The 21,306-nt window shown below is 38.5% G+C and overlaps 1 protein-coding gene across 1 annotated transcript; it reads left to right on the top strand.

The window, feature by feature from the left end:
- Positions 1-1,282: 1,282 nt before the first annotated feature.
- Positions 1,283-20,783, top strand: castor2 (cytosolic arginine sensor for mTORC1 subunit 2). The gene is made up of 9 exons (XM_082170735.1): positions 1,283-1,678; positions 8,729-8,799; positions 10,081-10,274; positions 13,709-13,841; positions 15,675-15,798; positions 16,164-16,274; positions 17,547-17,629; positions 18,805-18,899; positions 18,994-20,783. The coding sequence occupies exons 1-9, from the start codon at positions 1,566-1,568 to the stop codon at positions 19,057-19,059; spliced, it is 990 nt and encodes a 329-aa protein (XP_082026861.1). The 5' UTR covers positions 1,283-1,565; the 3' UTR covers positions 19,060-20,783.
- Positions 20,784-21,306: the final 523 nt, after the last annotated feature.

Genomic DNA, 21,306 nt, shown 5'->3' with positions numbered 1-21,306 from the left:
GAACAAAGCATGTTGGTCCTTGAAAGACTGTCAGTTTTTTAAATATTTTTATTTAAGTGCAAACATACCTGATATTTAAATGCAAAACCATCCATCGCCTCTGAAGTCTGAAGCTTACCGTAAGCTCTGTGTTTAGAGTGTTAATGCTGAAAGAAACCGCATCTGAAGAGGAGTTGTGTCCTTTGAACTGAACAATGCCTGTCCCTGTGAGAGATCAGAGTGTCCCAGGGATCTTATCACAGCTGCACACAAAGAATGCTTGTTGTTTTATGACGCTCTGCAGCGCCGGCCCTGGTTACCAATAGTCAGCACTTGTGAATTATTAAACTTCTGCCTTCGTTTCTTTGATGACGCACTCTGGCCAAGAATTGCTAAATGAATGGGTGTCGTGATCTAATTATGTATGTTTATTACACGCATATGATATGGTTGCTCTAAACGACTTAGTGCATTGTCATGTATTTTTTTCCTGTTCATGTTTTACATCTCCACCTGGGGAAAGTTACTTTAATTGGTTACATAAATGTGTCAAGTTTCATGTGTCATCTTTAATCTTGAAAAGGAGCTGAAGTTCCACCCATTGTCTTTTTTTTTCTTTTTTCGTATAGATAAAGGAAGAACAGTTTGATATTGATTGAAAAGCCTCCATCACATTACACAATGATTTGCAGGATTTTGTTTAGGCTCAAGAAAAGGTCACATACTAAGGTTTGGGAGAACGTGACAGCGGTTAAATTGTCTCGTTCCTTTAATTTAGGAAACGGCAACAATTTTAGGCAGTGATTTTATAACTTTTTTTACCTCACTAAAAGTACATTTCTTAATGGTGGGTAAGATTTTCTAAATGTATATCAAACAAACATTGTCCCAAACCCTGTGATGAAGGGGGTATAAGGTCCCCTATGGTATGACCTCATTGGGCTTGATGGAGAAAGTGCCCATCAATAAAAATGTTGTCCTGGGCCTCATAAATGTGAGCTGTGGCCCTGCCCCTAACATAGCTAGTAGGCCTACATCTTGTCATTTCAGTTAAATAAAGACATTACTATGGCCAAATATCTTGAGTTTGAAAAACTTAATTGTTTTTCTATTAAAAAAAAAAAAAATGACATGGCATTTTATGACTACATTTCAAAACGAAAATGTGCATCGATGAACTTCGTAGCACTGAACTACATATCCCAACATGCACTTCCTGTATAATTCGTCCCGCCCACTTTTTTGACTGACAGGTTGTTTGTTTCACTGTTACCAGCTGCTGGCCCATTCCAATCCTTGTCGGAGTGGAAACACGGGGGCCGACAGTCCTCTTTTTTTCTCCCTTCCCGTTTACCTCGTTGTGCTTTCTTTTATTTCACCCCGCTTTACTCTCTTTCTCTCTTTTCCTCGGCAGATAACTTTTCCTTTTCTCTCCCCTCCTTTCCGCTCCGTTTGAAGGTTTTAAAGCCCTGTCCATAAGCTCTAGGCTACTTATTTATTTATTTATTCTTTTTTATTTTTTATCAAAACGCAATAGACAGTTATATATATTTTTTAGATGTACCACAAATGAGAAGACGCAAAAGATGGAGCTGCACATTTTAGAGCACAGTTTAAAAGTAGCAAGTATAGCGAAAGAGGGAATCCAGATTTGCACTCACGGATTAATCAAACTAGCTTTTCTGCCATCTAAAACAAGGTAAGTAGCTTCACGAATCAAGTTTGCGTTGTGTTAAACCGGTGTTCACTGTCCGTTACATATCTTTCTTGAAGATTCGGACGCGGAATTACATTAGCTTACCGCTACGCACCTCTAGCCAGATGCAGTTCCAGCACTTTACGGTTTCAATCCAAATGTATATTTGCTGCATTTAAGAAGCGCGTGACATCAAGTGAGCGATCATGGGTGATTTGTTAAGCAGTTATGATTGTCTGTGCTGTTTCTTAAGTTCATTCGACGGAAGAGGGGAGTGTGTACGTGATCGGGGTTGTTTTTCTTCTTGGGCAGCGGTATAAATATACGGAGGGGGATGTGGCTTTAAATCTCCCCGTCTGTGATGCTCAATGCACGATCACGTATTCAGCAGCATCACTTGATACAGCTGAAGGGGGGATCCTGATGACTTGATGTGAAGCTTGTTCTTTCAGTACTTTAATCAAATACTGACCTGTTTTGATCAGTAGATATCCGCCTGACTACACTCAGTGCCTCTGGTGGAAACCTGTAAACAACTGGAAGAGGAGGGAAAAGTTGTGGCCTGAACATGATTTGCATGAATTTGGTGCATTGCTTTGCTACTGTATTTTTTTTTTTTAACACATTTTGTGTTTTTTAGTAATACACAATCATTACGTTCTGCAGTTGCCTTGTATCTCATCCTGATGCCCTCTCAGATGATGAGGTGCTTTGTGAAAGACCATCTATTCATAGAGTCTCAATGGCCCCTTGCTGTGTTTGCGTAAGCAGAGTGTGTGAGCACATCTCCAGTCCGGCTCCGGAGTCTGAACCTCAGCAAGAAACATCCTGCTCAGTCATTTAGAGCTGTGGGACACAAACTCAGGCCTTTGGCTAGAGTTAAAGCGGTTAGTAAGACAGAGTAGGTTGTTTTCATGTCTCAGGAGTTTCTGTCTTGGCTTAGATCAGGGGCCTAATTCCCCTCAGGCCTTTTTTATTTTGCATGTTTATTTGCTCTTGCGTTCGGAAATCTCCTTTTCCAGGGCCATGATCAGCGTAGATGTTTGATTGGTTAAATGGTTCTTAAAGAGTTAGTTCACCCAAAAATTATGTCATTAATTACTCACCCTCATGTCGTTCCAAACCCTCAAGACTTTGGAAAACAAATTAAGATCTTTTTGATTAACTCTGAGAGCTTTCTGTACCTCCATTGACAGTCTAAGCAACTACCACTTTGACACTTTAAAAAGATCATAAATTTAGTATATGAATGAGCGGTTTAGTCCGAATTTTCCGGAGAGACTCGATGGCTTTATATGATGAACATATTTAATTTAGGACTCACATATTTAAAATGTGAACTTTTATTCACATTTAAACATTGATCAGCGAACATAAACAGAAGCTCAACCAAACATGCTTGACGCATGAGAACAAACCTCATTGGTTCTTACAGAAGCTCAAACGTGCTGCGTAACACAGAGAATGAACCTCATTGGTTCTCGCACTTCAAGGGAACATGCTTGAGCTGTCGTTTACCACAACTGATGTGTGAGTTGATGCATGCGTGTATGTGAATAAAAGCCTATTTTTGGGTGAACTATCCCTTTAATGGCTGTCATGTTCGGCATACTTGTTTTTGAAAAAGTATCACTGCATTCAAGAGACCGCAATTAAGCAAAATCAGACAAGTAAGCTTGCTATAGTATTGACAATATAAAAAAACATTGGTTGACTCTATTAGTTTGACATTTTAGAGTAGAAAACTTTTCTTTGGAGCTCAAAGATGTTTTGTCATGACTCAGAGCCTGGAACAATAATGATGACATCACCTGTGATCCAAAGGAAAAATACTGAAAGTAATGTCTATGCAAAAACATTCAAGGTCTGCCTACAAATGCAGGGTTATTAATTTGTGAATTGAAGGTTTATCACAGTAAAAAAAAGCTTTGCAGCTGGGCTGTTTTTAACATTCAGGTTCTGTTTGCAGTGGCACATTACTCCTTGTGGTTTGCATCTGGCTTTGAACAGACGTTTCTCCAGGGTTTTCTTTTGTATTCAGTGCTGTATGTTTTGTCCATCAGACCATGAAATCCATTTTAAGAGCTTTTTTTTGGGGGGGGGGGGGGGGATCCAAATGCAATTTCATGTGGAAGTAGCATTTTTGATATGGCTATTTTTCTTATTTTAAATCTTTAAATTGAATCTGACTTGGCACAAATCTTAATGCTTTACACTTGTTTCTCTGTCGCAGAGGCACAGCTTGAATCATCTTATTTAGTAGCTGTTTGTGAAGTTTCTCAGAGTCATGCAGAATGCGCACAACATGAGGGGAGCTCTGGAAATAGTTGCTTACAGTTTGAAACGTTGTTGCCAGCCCTTGGGTTGTGCTCGATCACTGTTTGCCCAGCAAGAATAGAGACAGAGGAAGCAGTTTAGTTTTTTTGACGCAGGAATAAACAATGATACAACAGTCAACCAAATGCAGTGTCACCATTAAAAAAAAAAGAGAGAGACAAAAAAAGACAATGGTTTTCAGCAGTTTTTCAATGTTTCAGAGGTTGGTTCTGTTGAATTCAGTGTTGTCTGGTTGACTCTCCTAGCTTATAAAATATCACAATTCAATCAACCCCCAATGGATAAAATCAAGTCCATGCACATTTTCCAGAAATATATAGTTCATGTTCACGCCACCAAAAAATATATATATATTGAAAAAAAGATAATATTGAATGAATAAAAACAATTGAAACTTCTCAAAATATCTTCTTTTGTGTTCCTCAGAAAAAAGAAAGTCTTGGGGCAGTTCGCACAGAACGTGTTTTTATAACAGTAAAAATGCGTTCTGTGTGAACTGCCCCAAGACTTTCTTTTTGAAAGTGCCCCGAGACACAGGTCAGTAGAACAAAAAAAAGGGCGCAAGGTCTAGGGACGCATTTAAAAAAAAAGTTTAGTTGCTTTTAACTTAAAGGAACCGTATGTAAGATTGTGCCCCCCCCCCCCCCCCCCACAGCTGCAGCTGTGGTAACTAGAGCAGAGCTGGCAACCCGGATGCCGAAACACTACTTCGTGATTGGTAGATAGGTGGAGGGTGGAGCATCAGGCCAAAACACAACATGACAACATCAACATCAGTTGAGGGCTGCAACTTCACTTTTAAATGACAATATCCTGGCTGGACTACTGTTGTCAGTGATATAAGTATTTGAAATGAACATGATTTCTTAATGTCTAGTGACATATCAGGGCCATTTTATGATTAATTGAAATACATTTCTTACATACGGTTCCTTTAAGCGGCGCATTTTTAAAATGCTGTTTCATTCACAAGACGGACACAAGAGCGACGGTTAAAGACATCAGTCTAGCGCGTTAACATTTAAAAACAATGGAAAAGTATCACAGTCGAATGGAAACGTGCTAGGTTTGGAATGGGGATGGCTTTTCATTTTGTCGTGAACCAAATGTGCATATTGTGTTGTCTGTAACAAAGTATGTAATGTTGAAATATTTGGTCTTCTGCTGTGTTTTTCAGTCAGCATTTCCAGCAACATTACCTGATAAACAGGAACAGCCACCTTGTAATTTGAGATTTCCCCCCCTAAAAATAGATTTAGAAAATAAAAAAGGAAGAGGCCATTTTTAAGAGAAAACGTTGGAATCAATAAGTATTTGGTCTTGCGTTTAAAAACAGATCCGGTGTGTGTGTCTTTGGAGACCTCAGGAACGGTTTGTTAGGAGCACATTTCTGAGCAGAGGCTCTGAGCGAGTGAGTCATAGCCTGCTGAAAATTTGTTTTGTTCCTCTGATTTAAGGGCATAAGACCTGTCATGATCATTGCTTTAATTTGAGAGTCCTGGGATGAGCAAAAAAGCAGTGTACGCTAATCCATCACTGCATCTCTCTCTTCACTCTGTGACTCAAATTCATAGCTCATTGAATTCCTACTGGTGCCGAAAGTTGGATTTTCATATGGAAAAATAACTTAAGTGAATTTGTTCAGATGCCCCTTCATTTACAAATTTCATTTTGGTTATGACCAGTGTTGGGGGTAGTAACGCATTACAAGTATTAGATTACTTTTTTCATGTAATGAGTAAAGTAACACATTATAAAATTACAACATCATTTCTGAGTTACTTTTTCAAATAAGTAAAATGTTTTTCCATTTAATGACTGACACCTCTCCTGTCCCCAGGCGTTGTGTGCACTGTGTGAACATGATGGTAATCGTAGTTCTAGACTAAATGTAACCATACATTTACTCGTCTCACTTGCACAAAAACAATTCAGTATTCCTTAAAAATGACTAAAAACAGTAAAATGCAAACTCAGAATAGTATGCAAACCTTCAACAATTAAATATGTTAAATAATACAAATATACTTTGTATTTAATCTCACTTCATTACCAATTTCTTTGCACTGACCTTCGATGATCTAATTCTATCATACTAATATGCAAAAGTGACTTCGGATAAACATCACATTTGTGTTTCATTTTTAGTTTTTTTATTGCTGAAGTAATTGTTGAACTATATTCTCCTGCATCCTATTCTTCTGCAAAATGGCAGCACAGCTGAAAGGTTTGAGCTTTGCCCTCTACAGCTACATGAATTCAGACTGAGGCTTATTCATTTCACCTTTGGTGTGAAAGGGCATTTACATTTGCCAAAACCTTTTTTGTTATTAACAAACAAACATGCAAGCCCAGCCCAGGTGAGAAAAAGTAATGCAACACATTACTTTCCATAAAAAAGTAACTAAGTAATGCTATTAGTTACTTTTTTTTTTTTTTAGGGAGTAACGCTATATTGTAAAGCATCACTTTTAAAAGTAACTTTGTCCAACACTAGTTATGACACAGCAGAGCATTTCCTGTTAGGCCTAGTGCTTGAAATAATACAACAATTCAAGCAATACTTCATTAATACCATCTCTGTACTTCTATATGCTGTGTCATGTCACCTCTAGGCTAAAAGGGTTTTTAAATGTTTCACTTAAGCGACACAGCACCAGAAATATACAACAGCTTGCAAAAACCTTGAAAAAAAAGTCACCCAGCTACACCACTTTAGCAGTATCAGATAAGATGCTGCTTTCCAGTCAACAAGTTGCCTTCCTTCCCCCTAGAGGCAAAATGATACAGTATGTGGGTGGACAGGCTCATAAATAAGGACTACTCATACCTGGTATCTGGAGCCATGTACAAGCAGCTTTATGAGCCAGCTGCGGTTACATGGCATTTGTGCAGCAATGTATTACTGGTTATGCTTGCACATGCACATGCAGCTCAGATATATCTTTCCTATTTTGTCATCTTTGGTGAAATAAATTATACTGTGTGAGCAGGGCCGTCGCCAGAACAAAGAATGGCGGAGGCATTGCATTTTCATAAGGGAGCACATTTTTTTTATGATCTGAGAAACAGACATTCACCAAAACAATAACAACCGGTATTTATTATAATTGAAAAAGACCAAGTTCTATATTAAAAACACAAGATGGTGCAGCCAACACCTACAGTCACCTAAACCCACTTGCATTATGCCTATACACTTTGTAAACATGAGTCACAAAAGCTCTTCAATTAATCAAAAATGACAAAGTTCCGAATCATAATCCTTATGAATTGAGCAGTTTAGTCAATTTTCTGAAGAGACACGGTCGTTTTATATGAAAAGATTGAATTTAGGCTTTTATTCACATATAAACATTGATCATCAGTTTTGGCATATGAAAGCTCAAGCATGCTCGCTTGACGTGTGAGAACCAATGAGGTTCAATCTCGTGTTACACAGCACGTTTGAGCTTCTGTAAGAACCAATGAGGTTTGTTCTCGCGCATCAAGCTTGGTTGAGCTTCTGTTAATGCTCGCTGATCAATGTTTAAATGTGAATAAAAGCCGAAATTAAATCTGTTCATCATATAGTGATTGTGTCTTAATTCAAATTAGACAGATCTACCTTTTTATGTAACTTAAAAGTTAGGAATAGTCTTAGACAAAAAATGTGGATTAACTTTTACGACTGGTCTGATCAGTTCATTCAACCAGCCACTGGTACATGGATATGAGTGTCTAAGTTTTACTTCCGTTCTACAAAATTACTTGATGAATGACAAAATAAATGTGTTATCTGTTGGGAACGCAGTCGTGCAAGACGGTTCTGGGAGGTAATTATACTGAACCACTTTGACGACAGACTTGGCTCAGGCATTCCAGAAAGACCAATACAGCATTTCCGGTTCTGTGCGATGAGATCGGTCCGCTGGTTGGTCCAGTTATGCCGTGACATCCCATCGCAAAGAAAGACGCATGATTTTTTTTAATGCACATCAAGGAATTTATTTGGTCAGTGTGTTTCCATCTTGGTAAATGAGCGCATATGTTTTTTATGGGCATTTTTAGAATTTATGCACATCTTGGCGTTTCCATCACGCAGTTTTTGATGCGATATCCCAAAATGCACATAAAAATAGTTGGATGGAAACATAGCTTTTTATGTCCATTAAAAACAGTCTGCCAAAGTTTAAAAGTTTTTAGCCTGGGCAATAGCCTGTTACTTTTGTCAGTTAATTATTCATTACATTTGCAAAAATGAATTTCCCTTAAAAAACAATTAAGATGTTTACATTCACATTTATTACTCTTTAATCAATTTAACATTTTCATGAAAGGTTTATTAAGGTTTATCCAACATGAATACATTGAGCTTGGAGAGTTTTTTTTGTGTGTGTTTTTAAGCTATTCTTGGTGGTTTCCAAGTCGTTTGCTACCAAAGTCACTATGATGTTGATGAGTGTTGCTTGTCTCATTCTTTTGTTTGATTAAAACGTAGCTTTCAAAAGTCACCTCTCCTTAACAAGCTTCTATCGTTCATGATCATGTCCATTCAATAGTGAGACAAAGTTTAATCTTTCAAATCCCAAAGCCTGGGCAATAGACTTGTAAAGTGATCTGTGTGAGGCTGTTGGACTACATTGATGTTCATAAAAGCCTCTCAGGAATATGTTATTAACTCTGCTCCTCCTTGGCTCATAATTTCCATCTCTTTCTCTCTTTGCTTCTCCACAGATGCAAGTTCTTTAGTTTAACTGAAACTCCGGAGGATTACACCATCATCGTGGATGAAGATGGCTTTAAAGGTAGGTGTTGTGGTTACTCTTTTACTAAAAGTGCACTGGGTTTAGTGCAGCGAGGCAAGATTAAGTCATGTAAAGTATCACAGATTCTCTATAATTCCTTGTAGCTCGACTCCCTGCCAATGTTTGACCACATATTGCTCCATCAGCCATACCACCCCAACCCAACACACACATTTCCATTATGGGTTACTAGGGGTTAAGATGTCAGTGGCTTTGGTTTTGTGGTTGATTGAGTGAATCCATGTCATTACACACTGGTTACCAAGGTGAAACCCATTTGTTGCCATGGATACCAGAAGCTCTGTGTTGCGAAACAGGTACAGGTATTTAAAAATCTCTTGAAATTTGCGCTTGTTGGCATCTTTTCCACCGGGATCCGGATCCGGATCTTCCCCCGTATTTCACATGCTATCAATTTAATGAAATCAATTCAGTTTTGTGGCTGTTAGTCAGTGTTTGTAAGCAGTGAGTCAACACAATTCTCTTTTTAACTCTTTCCCCGCCACTTTATTTTATTTTATTTTTGTAAAGTAGCATTTTTTATAATGTTCACAACTTTCATGGCCCCCAGAACATTTTGTTGTATTATCTGAACATGCAATATGTCAAAAGAAAGAACAGATCATCTGCTTTTAAACAGCATTCTTTTTCTTTATCAACACTTGGATGTGGTTAAGTTTCATTAAAAAAAAACTACATTTTGAACAAAAAGCTGAGAAAATCTAAGACTACGTCCGGATGGGATTCAGAACGACGATCAAAACACAGATTGAGTAGATCGAGTCCGTCAACACCCCCTCGCTTTTCACAATACATACCGTTTTAAAGCAGCTTCACAGAAAAAGCATGCGTCTGCATTACAAGTTACAGTACATTACAGTAAAACTCTCGATAAGTCCTGTTGCACTACAATCTGCTGTACAATCAGAAAGTCCCTCTCACTAAAACCACCTCTAACAGATTTTCAACTTGCAAATCATGTCAAGGTCAGTGATGTAACTGAAGCATAGGCTATTTGTTGTTTTACAAAAGGGACAAACTGTTCGATATGCCACACCCCAACTTCCTGTTTCAATAGCAAATACATCAACACAGGAAAAAAAAGCTGTCATGATTTCATAGGGTCTTGAAAGACTTCATTCCTCACATAGTACCTTTATATAGATCGAGCAAAGAGCGTTAGCATATTCAGAACGTCACATTCATTGCTCATGTGCCACTCTCTTTTTTTAATTCTTTTTTTTTGTTTGACATTTGTTTTTCTGTTTTTGTCTGTTTCAGAGCTGCCGGAGTCTGAGTATCTCAGTGTGGCCGATGCGACGTGGTTGGCTCTTAATGTGGTGTCCGGGGGTGGGAGCGCCACCAGCTCTCAGCCAATCGGAGTAACGAAAATCGCAAAATCAGTCATCGCTCCATTGGCTGACCATAATATCTCTGTATTTATGCTCTCAACATACCAGACTGATTTTATATTGGTGAGTGTCATAGATGCTTAGGCTATAGAGAGCAAGATATGAACTCTGCTTTTTTTACTCTGTAGTGTGTGCATTTCCACCAAATACATTTTTCAGTCATTTTCCTCATCAAAATGTTTGACGTACAAATAAATAGTACTTTAGATATTTTTAAAAGTGATATGCACACGAGAAAAGGAAATTCATACGCAAGCATAATTTATATTTATTTACAGAAATAGTTTCATGCATTGTAGGAAAAATCCTTTACATGAAAATCAAGAGAACAAACATTCAGTATGAATGTGTTTGAAAGTGTCTCCAAACTTTTGAAGACTGGAGGAATTATACTGAAAATTCAGCTTTTCATCACTGGAATAAATTACATTTAACAATATATTGAAACAGAAAACAGTTATCTTAAACTTTGATAGTATTTCATAATATTGCATAATTTTTTACTGTATTTTTGTTCAAATAAATTAACTTAAACTAAAAAAAGAGACTTTTTTTAAACTAGAGAAAACTTACAAATCTTGCAGACCCCAAACTTTTGAACTGTAGTGTATGAGAAAGATTAAGCATTACAGTAGCTGTTTCAATCCAATGTTGCGAAATTAACTTGTGTGAAAAATTTGAATATTGCATAAAACATTTGCGAATAGAGCACCGTTTCCATCCCATGTGTTCGAGAACAAAATCGTCATTTCCTGGAAAATTGCCGTAAAATGTCTGTAATGAAAATGAAAGTTGCTGCAATCGGGGGAAGCCACTGTGGCTCTTTTTGTCCTACTTGCGCCTCGGAGCATGAAGACAAACTGCACTAAATGCTGTCATGTTATCTTGCGTTCGGATGTCTGGTGTTTAGGAACACAATCATGTGAGACCTTTCTGGAAGGTCATTATACATAATTTAATCTGATTACAAACTTTGGCTCTCAGGCATTTGAAAATAACTAAAACATTTGAGATGCTGTGCATTGAAACTGATCCGTTGGTTAGTCCAGTTTTCCAATCACATCCACAGTTTTTCTGTTGCACATCGAGGGATTTATTCTGTAATTTTGTTTCGATCATCATAGTTAATGCACGTCGTCTTATCAGATAAAATCATATCCACCTCAATTGAGCGCATATGTTTTGTATTTTAGAATTTATGCGCATTTTGGCGTTTTCACTAAGCATTTTTTAATGCTATATAACAATAGATGGATAGAAACACAGCTAATGTGAGAGATTGACTATAGTAAATCATGGAGTCATCTCCGATTTATTCTGGGTTTACACTTAGACTAACCTCATTAATTAAACTTCAGGAAATGATACAAATGCGCACATCAAGAGCTAAAAACCAGTATAAGTATCATAAGAAAAAGAACTGCAGTATATACATGACAAACATGAGCCAGTCTATTGCGACAGATTATATAAAAAGAAGCCCTTTGATCTGTAGTCTGAATATGTCATCTTATCTGCAGTTAAAACACAGGGTTGAAACTGTTGCTTGTAATTTTATATAAGGACATGGCATATAATGGCATTATGTCTGATCATTGCTTTTGGATGAGCAAACTTTTAACATGAACTGCACTTACAGTAAATACTAAGCTAGTCATCACTTCTCTTTTCGTTAAACCAACCCATCTACCATGACCACAGCCAGCTGCTGTCATCTCAGCACATTTCCACTGTGTGTGTGTGTGTTTGTGAACACATGCCCAGTATCAGTGGCGGCACGGTCACCAGAGCCTGTTTATGAAAATAACAAGAAATGTGGGAGCGGTGGTAATCTGGGGGTAGTTATGTAAAGAGGATAAAGCCTGTGGATCAGCAGCCGCTTGCTGGAATTTACCGGAAAGTTCACGTTCCACACCAGATGCTCCCAGCCAGAGGAATAATCAGAGCTTTATAGAAAGAGAGGAGATGACCTGCCTCCTGTGCTGGGCCACTGGAGAGGACATTTCCTTCTCATCCTCAACTCTTGGCCTGCTTACTCAAAGCCTTGAGAGCAGAAATCCCCGTGTGTATCTGGCCTATCAGGCCTTGAGCACAGTGTTGTCTCCTTTGTTTGGATAATCACAAAATAATGAAAGAGAATGTTGAGGAGTTGATGGATTTAAGATTTCCATCCCTGGGAAGGACTGACTTGATGGCCTAAAATATACCAGATATTATATTTCAGCCTCTTGATGATTTTTTTTTTAATGGTTAGTTCACCCAAAAATGATAATTCTGTCATTAATTATTCACTGTCAAACCTGTAAGACATTTGTTCATCTTCAGAACATCTTTTTAATGAAATCTGAGCACTTTCTGTCTCCCGCATGTTCTTAACGAAATGACCAGAAACAATTATTTTTTTATATTTTTTATAAATAGGTCCATATTTTTACTAAAAACATGTAAAAATGAAACCGATTTAACAGATGAGTGATGCAAACTAATTGTCGAATCAGAGTTTTGAATCCATTCACTACAAACTTCAACTTCAACTTTAACTTTATTTTTGTATCACAGAAATAAATCAAACTTACCAACTCTAACACTATTTTTGCGTCTGAAGTTTAAATCCGAGATGCCATTACAACATAAACCTAATAGGCAAATTAAAACGTTAAAGCCCCGTTAAAATGATTGCAAGATTTGTGATATTGAAAGCAAAATTTAAATGTGTATGTATATTTTTGCCCTGTCCCACTGTTGTTGTAGCTGTGTAAAATGTTTGCTCTTGTTTGACTATATTTATTTTTGTAATGAGGTAATAACAGTAAGAGCTTTCATAAGCTTGTAAAATAGTCCAAGGAAACCGTATATCCATAGATAATTACCTTTGAAAAGCTGTGTGCTGCTCATTTAGTGCACCCATCAGGACCTCACTGGAACACTTTGAAGTTCAGCTTAATTGGTTGCTTAAGACATCCTTATGTATTGTTTTTACTGTTATGTATTCTGGTTTTGGTAGTGGTGTTTGAAATGCAAATGAATGTTCATTTGTGAATGTGAGGTGTTTGAGTCAGCTTGTTTTGGTTACTGAAGGAAATGGAAGAAGCTGTGTTTAATATAATAAGGATTTCTACTTGTGCATGTTTGTGTATTGAACTTTCATGCTGTTTTCATTAATTGAAACATCTGAACGTCTCTGCCAAATGCAAAAAAAATAAGTCTGATTACTAGGCTTGTGCTTGTACTCTGTTCACTTCCCTACTGTGGAAGGAGGGATAAAGCGCTTCCAGATAACTTGCTTGGTATTTGTCATCTCTGTTTTAGATATCACAGTACATAATGAGTGTATATATATTATTATCTAACAGGGTTTGGCACTGTCTGCAAACATTTTTGTAATGGTGTGATTATTTATTCCCTCCTTGAACACCTGAGCTCATTTAACCTGGAACCTCACTTAAAGTATGTTTATTAAATAAAAACTAAATACTGATGTATGATTCTGTCCATAGGTTCGAGAGAGGGATCTGCCCATGGTCATGCACACGCTGTCTTCAGAATTCACTCTGCTGAGGGTTGTCAACGGAGAAACTGTTGCTGCCAACAGTACTGGGGTCACCAATGGTTTTGTCAAGCCTAAACTAGGTAACCATCAGTCATTAGTCTGTGTATATGTCGACACAAGGCGTCTTAAAGTACCAAGTGATGCTTCCTTAATTTAAAGTACCAAGTGATGCTTCCTTAATTTAAAGTGCCCCTATTATGCTTTTTCTGATATAACCGTTCATATAGTGTGTAATGTAGCTGTTTGTGAATGTAAAAGTATGTGACAAATAATTACTGTCTCCCAAACGAAAGAAGTGATTCCTGAACTGCCTGAAACGAGTCGTCAGTAATTCCATGTTTTATTTCCCTGCTCGAACTGTAGGTTTGTAACAAATTTGCATAATGCGAGCCTATGGTGTTTATTGGCTGCCCGCAAATGATGTCATCTTTGACCCTCAAACACTGTTGTTGTAGCTGAGACTGGAAGAGTTTGATTTGTTTGTCGGCATGTCGAGAAGACATTTTGCTTGCACTTCCAAAAGATGAGGACTCGGGCTCAAATTGATAAGATAAAACTGACTCCATCGTTACTGTTCATATTACTGCATGTACGAGTGATGGGGAAGCCTGCAGAGTTGATATTAAGATGGTCGTTTGGTTTCTGACACGCGGTAGACCAATCACAACAGAATGGGCCATCTGACCAATCGGAGCAGAGTAGGCTCTCGGAAAGGAGGGGTTTAGAGAGGCCGAATCCATGATCGAACCGTTTGAGACACTGAGAAAAGAGGTGATGCTGCAATGTACATTATGAGAAAGTTAGTGTTTTTGATCTTGGATGCATGTGAATCTATTGTAGGAGACTGAAAGAAACAAAATTAGGATCCTTTAAAACAGCATAATAGATAACAGCGTCTTCTCGACATGTCGACAAACAAATCAAACTCTTCCAGTCTCGGCTACAACAACCGTGTTTGAGGGTCAAAGTAGACGTCATTTGCGGGCAGGCAATAAAGACCATATGCTCGCATTATGCAAATTTGGTACAAACCTACAGTTCGAACAAAGAAATAAAACATGGAATTACTGACGACTCGTTTCAGGCAGTTCAGACATTTAAAGATACCCAAAAATGTTTTTGTTTTTTAAATGTCTGTTGTTGTTGTTGTTGTTGTTGTTGTTGTTGTTTTTGTCCATACGGTGGAATTCGGTGGTCACCAAAACTGTTCAGTTTACCAACATTCTTCACAATATCTTCTTTCTAGAAAATACTCTTGTTTCTTTTTGGGTGAACTGTTCCTTTAGATCAGACTGTATTTTACTACCGTGATGCACAGACTTGGACTTAGATTCATCACATTCAGCATTCAGTCAGTGTAATAGAGAAACACCTGCTGAAAGTGTTCGTGGTTAGGCTTCAGCTTCTGCCTTCGGCTGTCATGTTTGACCAACTGAACATATGTTCCTGATCTTATTGTGCACAATTCTTTGGTGCACGTTAGTGTAAAAGAAAGAACTTGTTGTTTTTGTAAACTTCCATTAAAAATTTAGTAAGTTGCATCTGAAATGACTTTCCTGGTGACTGGTGTCACCTAGACTGGAAGTGATATTAACTGGTTGCCAAATAGCAATGTTTCAGGCTGCTGTTATAAATCATGCAGACTATCTTGAAAATAGCATCGTATTTTAAGAATGAACATATTATGTTAATTATTTTGAGTCTTAACAGAATAATATAAAATATTTGTAAAAAATTGACACCGCATTAAAGACGTTACATTTTTCGGTGTAAGACCACCAGTGGGTTAAACAACTTGTCAGGTTTACAGATACATCCCTTCATGAAACATCCTGGATCTGCATTGTTAATGCCTGAATGTTTACAGTACATAATGGTAAAATAAACAACTCTTCTCTTCTTCCTTTCCTCAGTTCCTCGGCCAATCATTCACCCACTCTCCAGCCCCAGTAACATGTTCTGTGTTACCAGCCTCGACCCCGACACGCTGCCCTCGGTGGCCACGCTGCTCATGGACGTCATGTTCTACTCGGGCGGGTAAGAGCTCCATGCCGACCCTCCTCCTGGCTCACATATGGCCGTAACCGAGACCCATCTGCCAGATCTATTAGAGAACGATGATAACACACACAGGTCGCTGTAGGGAGTGCATTACGTGACGACGGGAGAAAAGACTGGAGACAAGATGAGCAGTGTGTATTTGTACTAGTTTGCCCTTCCTTACAGTGGCTGAACTTGTTTACTGCTCAGACAGTGGCATCAGGCCAACCCTTAGAGGGAAAGATAAGATCAGAGTGGCCTTTATCACACTCCTCCCGTTTTTCCTATTCCTTGCAAAAGTGTCAGCTGAGCTCTAATGAAGCTTGTGTAATGACAAGAATCCCTGCTGTGCTTTATTACAGAGCAAAAGAGACCGGGGGGCAGAGCGAGGATTCTGGACACATCCGTTTCTTCTCCTTCTCCCTGATCGAGGGCTACATCTCTCTAGTTATGGATGAGCAGACGACCCGGAGGTTAGACCTCACAGCTCTGCCTCTAACACCCTCTATTAAAGTCAACATGAAAACACATTTACATTCTCAATGCACACCCCTCGTCTTGTGCATGATTCATAAGTGAATGATATAGACCTTTGTCAGGGTAGCGCCATATTTTAATATTGACCTGAATGAAAACAAGGTTGTGAGGGATGGAATACTGTGTTCAATGGGCTGTATTGTTGTTTAACAACATGACACTTGTTCAGCTGACGAAATACTTTCTGAAAAAAGAAAAAACTCTATGAAACCGTTTTAAAAGTTATGTGATCTTAATCTTTATACAGTGCGTGCCTTTGTAAAGACTAAGTCTGTCCTTCAGAGCCTAGTTTTCATCTGTGTTGAATTCAATATGACGTCTAACATAACTAAGGTCTATTCCAAAAGAGAAAAGGCTTTCATCAAAACCTGCTAATTTTTTACCACCTCTGAATTTGGCTGACTTCACCTACTCCATTATTCTTTTCTAACACGTTTCCTCCAGCCGCCTGTAACACACTTTGTATTAAACACCCACTTTTCTTGATCCAATTAATTCCCAAACTCTTTTCCTTGTTCAAAGGGAAATGTCACATTAAAGGCATAGTTCTCCCAAAAAATGAAAATTGTCATAATTTACTCACTCATGTCATTCCGAACCCATTAGACTTTCGTTCATCTTCAAAACACAAATGAAGATATTTTAATGAAACCTGAAAGATTTCTGTTCCTCCATTGAAAGTCCACACAACCAAAACTTTGACACTGCAAAAAGTTAATGAAGACATTGTAAAGTAATAAAACCTTAGATGAAACCTCATTGGTTCATACAGAAGCTCAGCCTTTGCGTAACATGTGATAACAAACCTCATTGCTGCTTGTGCATTGAAGCATGTTTCAGCTTCTGTTTACTATATTTTGTGTGCATCGATCAGTGTTTATATGTGAATTAAAGTAAAATGGCTTGCAAACATCATTTTATATTGATTTGAATGTTTGTTCATTGTTTTATGACACTTATGGACCTGCATGAGTTGTAAAGTGGATTTCTTTGTCTTTTGACTCTACTTCGTCTGCAGTGGTTTCATCAGATTTATTCTATTTAAAAATACCTCCATCCTGTAGCCTGTTGAATCATGTCTTTGTGTGTGCAGTTAAAATGTAACTTGCTTCATGAATATATTTCTGATTTAAATTTCTAATGAAATGTACAGTATTTTTGTTCTGTTATCATTGTATATGGTTTAGATGCTGCTCTTTTCTTGTCAGGTTTCCAAACAACGTCCTCTTCACCAGTGCATCAGGAGAGCTTTGGAAAATGGTCCGCATCGGAGGACAACCCTTAGGGTTTGGTGAGTTCAGGCTAAAACTGGGTAACTGGCCTGTTTTTACTGTGACAATGAAAATCCCTTTGACCTGAGCAATATCTAGGAACCAGAATTTGAGGGTTGGTTCTTTTGATTTGGACCATTAATCAACCACCTAGACTGTGCTAAAAACACCTAGACCCTGTTTACACCTGGTATTAAGATGGTTTTAATCCGTCTCTTTTGTCCACTTTTAACCACTGCTGTCCTGATTTCTTCGAGGGGAGGGTCTACTGTATTATTGTATATTTTTTTCAGATCTTTCGATCTAATAGACAAAATAAGCTCGCGTAATTTACATATGAACATGACCGGAGACGATGGAAAAACATACGAGCATCAGCTTTCGTTTCTGCTCACACAGCGTTCGGCTTGATCTTGCAGCTGTCAGTGTTAGAAATCAGGAATGTTGAGAGAACATTGTGCTTGGTAAATTTTTCATCTTCAACCCAAACTTGGGTCTCTAGCCAACAAAGTTGAAATCCCATCTGTATAACGCACTTCCCATAATCTTTACACATTAGGTCAGTAGACGGTCTTTTGTGGCTGTTTGAACACATTCGACCACATGAGCGTTTACACTACGAAAGCAATCCGGTCGAATGCGTTTTCAACTACCTCTGGAAGTGGTTAAAAGTGGACAAGCTCAAAATATTTTAGACCCCGTTTACACTTGTATTTAGTGTCGTCCACTTGTGATCCAAATGCCAAAGCGCATCTTAATACCAGGTGTAAACAGGGCCCTAGAGCACGTTAGCAAAGGCTTAGCCCCATCATGTTGTAATGGTAGAACCCATCTTTTATTTGATTGTAAAAATCCAGCTTTCTGCACACATTTTTTTGTCACATTAGCAAAGTTCGGCCAAATTTTGTAGACAAAAAAAAGGTCTGTCGTCTTTTGTCAATTGTGTAGCGATTGTATGAAGCACAACTCACACACACACAAGTCACTTTCAAACCAAGCAGCCGTCGGTCGGTCAATGCAGTAAATTTGCATGGCCAGCTGAACCCAATGCAAAATCCCTCATGTGAAATTTGCAGAACAAATGACCCGACTTCTAAGCACAGTACACCTCACAGTAAATAAGATCAAATGCACAATTTTAAACTTGAGGATATGGTTGTTGAATTTCTAATGAAAGTCGTTTGTCTTCCATCAGATGAATGTGGCATAGTGGCTCAGATATCTGAACCGCTGGCGACCGCTGACATTCCAGCCTATTATATCAGTACCTTCAAGTTCGATCACGCTCTGGTGAGTTTCAGCATTCACATATAAACGCTTTCCCATCTCCTAATATTCAGAAAGCGAGGGCAATGTTTAACACCAGCCATCTTTCTCCACCCAGGTTCCTGAGGAGAACATCCAGAGCGTGATCGGAGCCTTGAGGACCAATGAGAGCACAGGACAGTGAGGTGATTGGACAGAAGGTCCCATGTCCGTCAAAACATTTAGATTTCTTATAATTCTTAAAAGTGCCAAGATCTTACCCGAGGACTGCTTCTGGGGGTGGTTATGGGAGAAGGATCTGAAGGGGAATGGATAAGTGAGGGGGGGGGGGGACGACTCTAGTCTTGCAGTCAGTATTGAGCGACAACATCACTTCCTGTCCGTTTCCTTAATCCCTGCCCAGCACCTCTACAGGGACCCTGCGATAGTGTGTGAATCCAGTGTTATCTTCTCTTCTTTCTCCCCCACCCCTCTTCCTCTGATCCACTCCTCCTCGTCATTTTACCATGGCAACAGGGCCTGGACTTCAGATAGCAATTCTTAAGACGTTGAAAATAACTATTATGTATTAGTGGCAGGTCCTCTTCCTAGAGGACACAGAATGTACTCCAATGAATCTCGAGATTTAGTTTTAGTTCCCCCCTCCCCCTTCCTGTTTTCCCTTGCAGTGCCAAGACACGGGGCATAAACAGGCTCCTCGTCTAAAACGTGATGTTTTTCTGGATGCAATTTGATGGTTCAGGGTATTATTGTTTTTTTTTTACGTTCTGCAAAATGGTCCAGTCACAAGTTAAGTCTTTGAAAGAGGCTTTTCACGCTCGTTCGGAAAGTTTCCCGTTTTTATTTAGAGCTTTTGTTTCTTTCCCCTCACCTCAATCCTTATATACACATTTCAATGCCAAGTGGCTGGGTAATGAATTAGTTGTTGTTGTTGTTGTTTTTGCCTTTAAAGTACAATCAATGGGTTTTCTGTCCACCCGACCGAGTTGGCAGCGTTTGGAAAGTGATTGGAAAGGATTCAGGTGAGGTGAAACCTTTCACATGCACATGTTCAGGTTAAATACACACACACACACACTCAAGTACATGAATCGTGCAGTTTACTGTATACTGTTTTTAAAAGATTGGTCTGATGAGGACGTCGTTTTTATTTCCGCCCTGGAGTCGTTGCGCGCTTGCGATCGCACAAAATGCCTCTTTCGTCTTCACCACTACTCGCTCTTTTGAGTATTTTGCGAAGCTGTCTCTTCATCCACGGAGGAAACTGTTGGGGGAAACCTGTCGTTCGTTGAATGTTAGTTAAGGTCAGGTGTCGCGGACACTGGCGTTAGTTTAGGCCTTCAAGCTCCCCTTGTCTGCACTTTATTTAAGGTCTATCTTACAGATCTTACTCTTCTGATGTGAAATACCGGGGATGAGTTTCTTCCCCTTGAAGGAATCTCTTCTAGAAGGCGTCACTTGTTGCTCTTTACACATGGATGGGTGTCTCTTTCCACAAGTTTTTCTTCTATCAGCTATGAAGCAGAAATTTGCTAAACCATACATTTATCAGTGTTAAGAAGGGGTGACCTGTTTGTTCTCTGACAATTAAAGACGTTAAACAATTTTTTTTCTTTCTGCTTAGTTTGTATTTAGGTTTGATTTTATTCAATTGTTACTCTCCTTTTTTCCACTGTTTGAATCATGTTTTCTTAAGCGTACAGTGGGGGTTTACACCATGCGAAGCTAGACCATGTGCCAATTGCAGATTTCTTGTCTAGTTTATAAAGAGATTTAGTCATATCTGTGATTTACAAATGATTTCTGTGGGATGATATTTGCTGAAGCTATTTCTAACTACCCATACAAATGATTGATTTTGAGAATTTGATTAAACCAGCTCAGACACCAGAAAAGGTTATGAATTGATTACTTGTTTTACCTTCATGATTTTTTTTTTCTGTCTCTTGACACAAAGTGTAGGTCAGAAACTGTTCCTTTATACTTGCACATTAAAGAGGGTGACTTTCAACTATTCCCTTATTTTCCCTCAGAATGTATACCGCTTTATAAATGGTACTATAACCTTGTGATCTATCAGTACAGTTTGGTACAAATAAAATGTACATGATTATGAAGGATAGAGGAATTTTAATATAACTTTAAATTACTTTTTTTTGTTTTTCCTGAAGTGGCTTGAGACCCAGTCTGCTCTTGCATGTCTGCCATTTATATTTGAGGCATCCAACAACACATTTTTCCATTAGAAATTATCAGTTAAAGTAATTTCCCTGTAGTCAATTTTATCCCTTAAAACTCCTCTTTGATCACCAAAATGACAACAAAAAAATTCCTGTGAAAATAACGTTTGTCGTGCCTTCAAACAGTTTGAATGTAACTCTACACCCTTGCCTCATTTACTACACGCAGATCAAAATATCTGAACGGCAAG

The sequence above is a fragment of the Leuciscus leuciscus genome, assembly GCF_965113295.1.
Source record: "Leuciscus leuciscus genome assembly, chromosome: 5".
Classification (NCBI taxonomy): Eukaryota; Metazoa; Chordata; class Actinopteri; order Cypriniformes; family Leuciscidae; genus Leuciscus; species Leuciscus leuciscus.
Note: the sequence above shows the minus strand (reverse complement) of the source record. Positions and strands in the feature narration are given on the sequence as shown.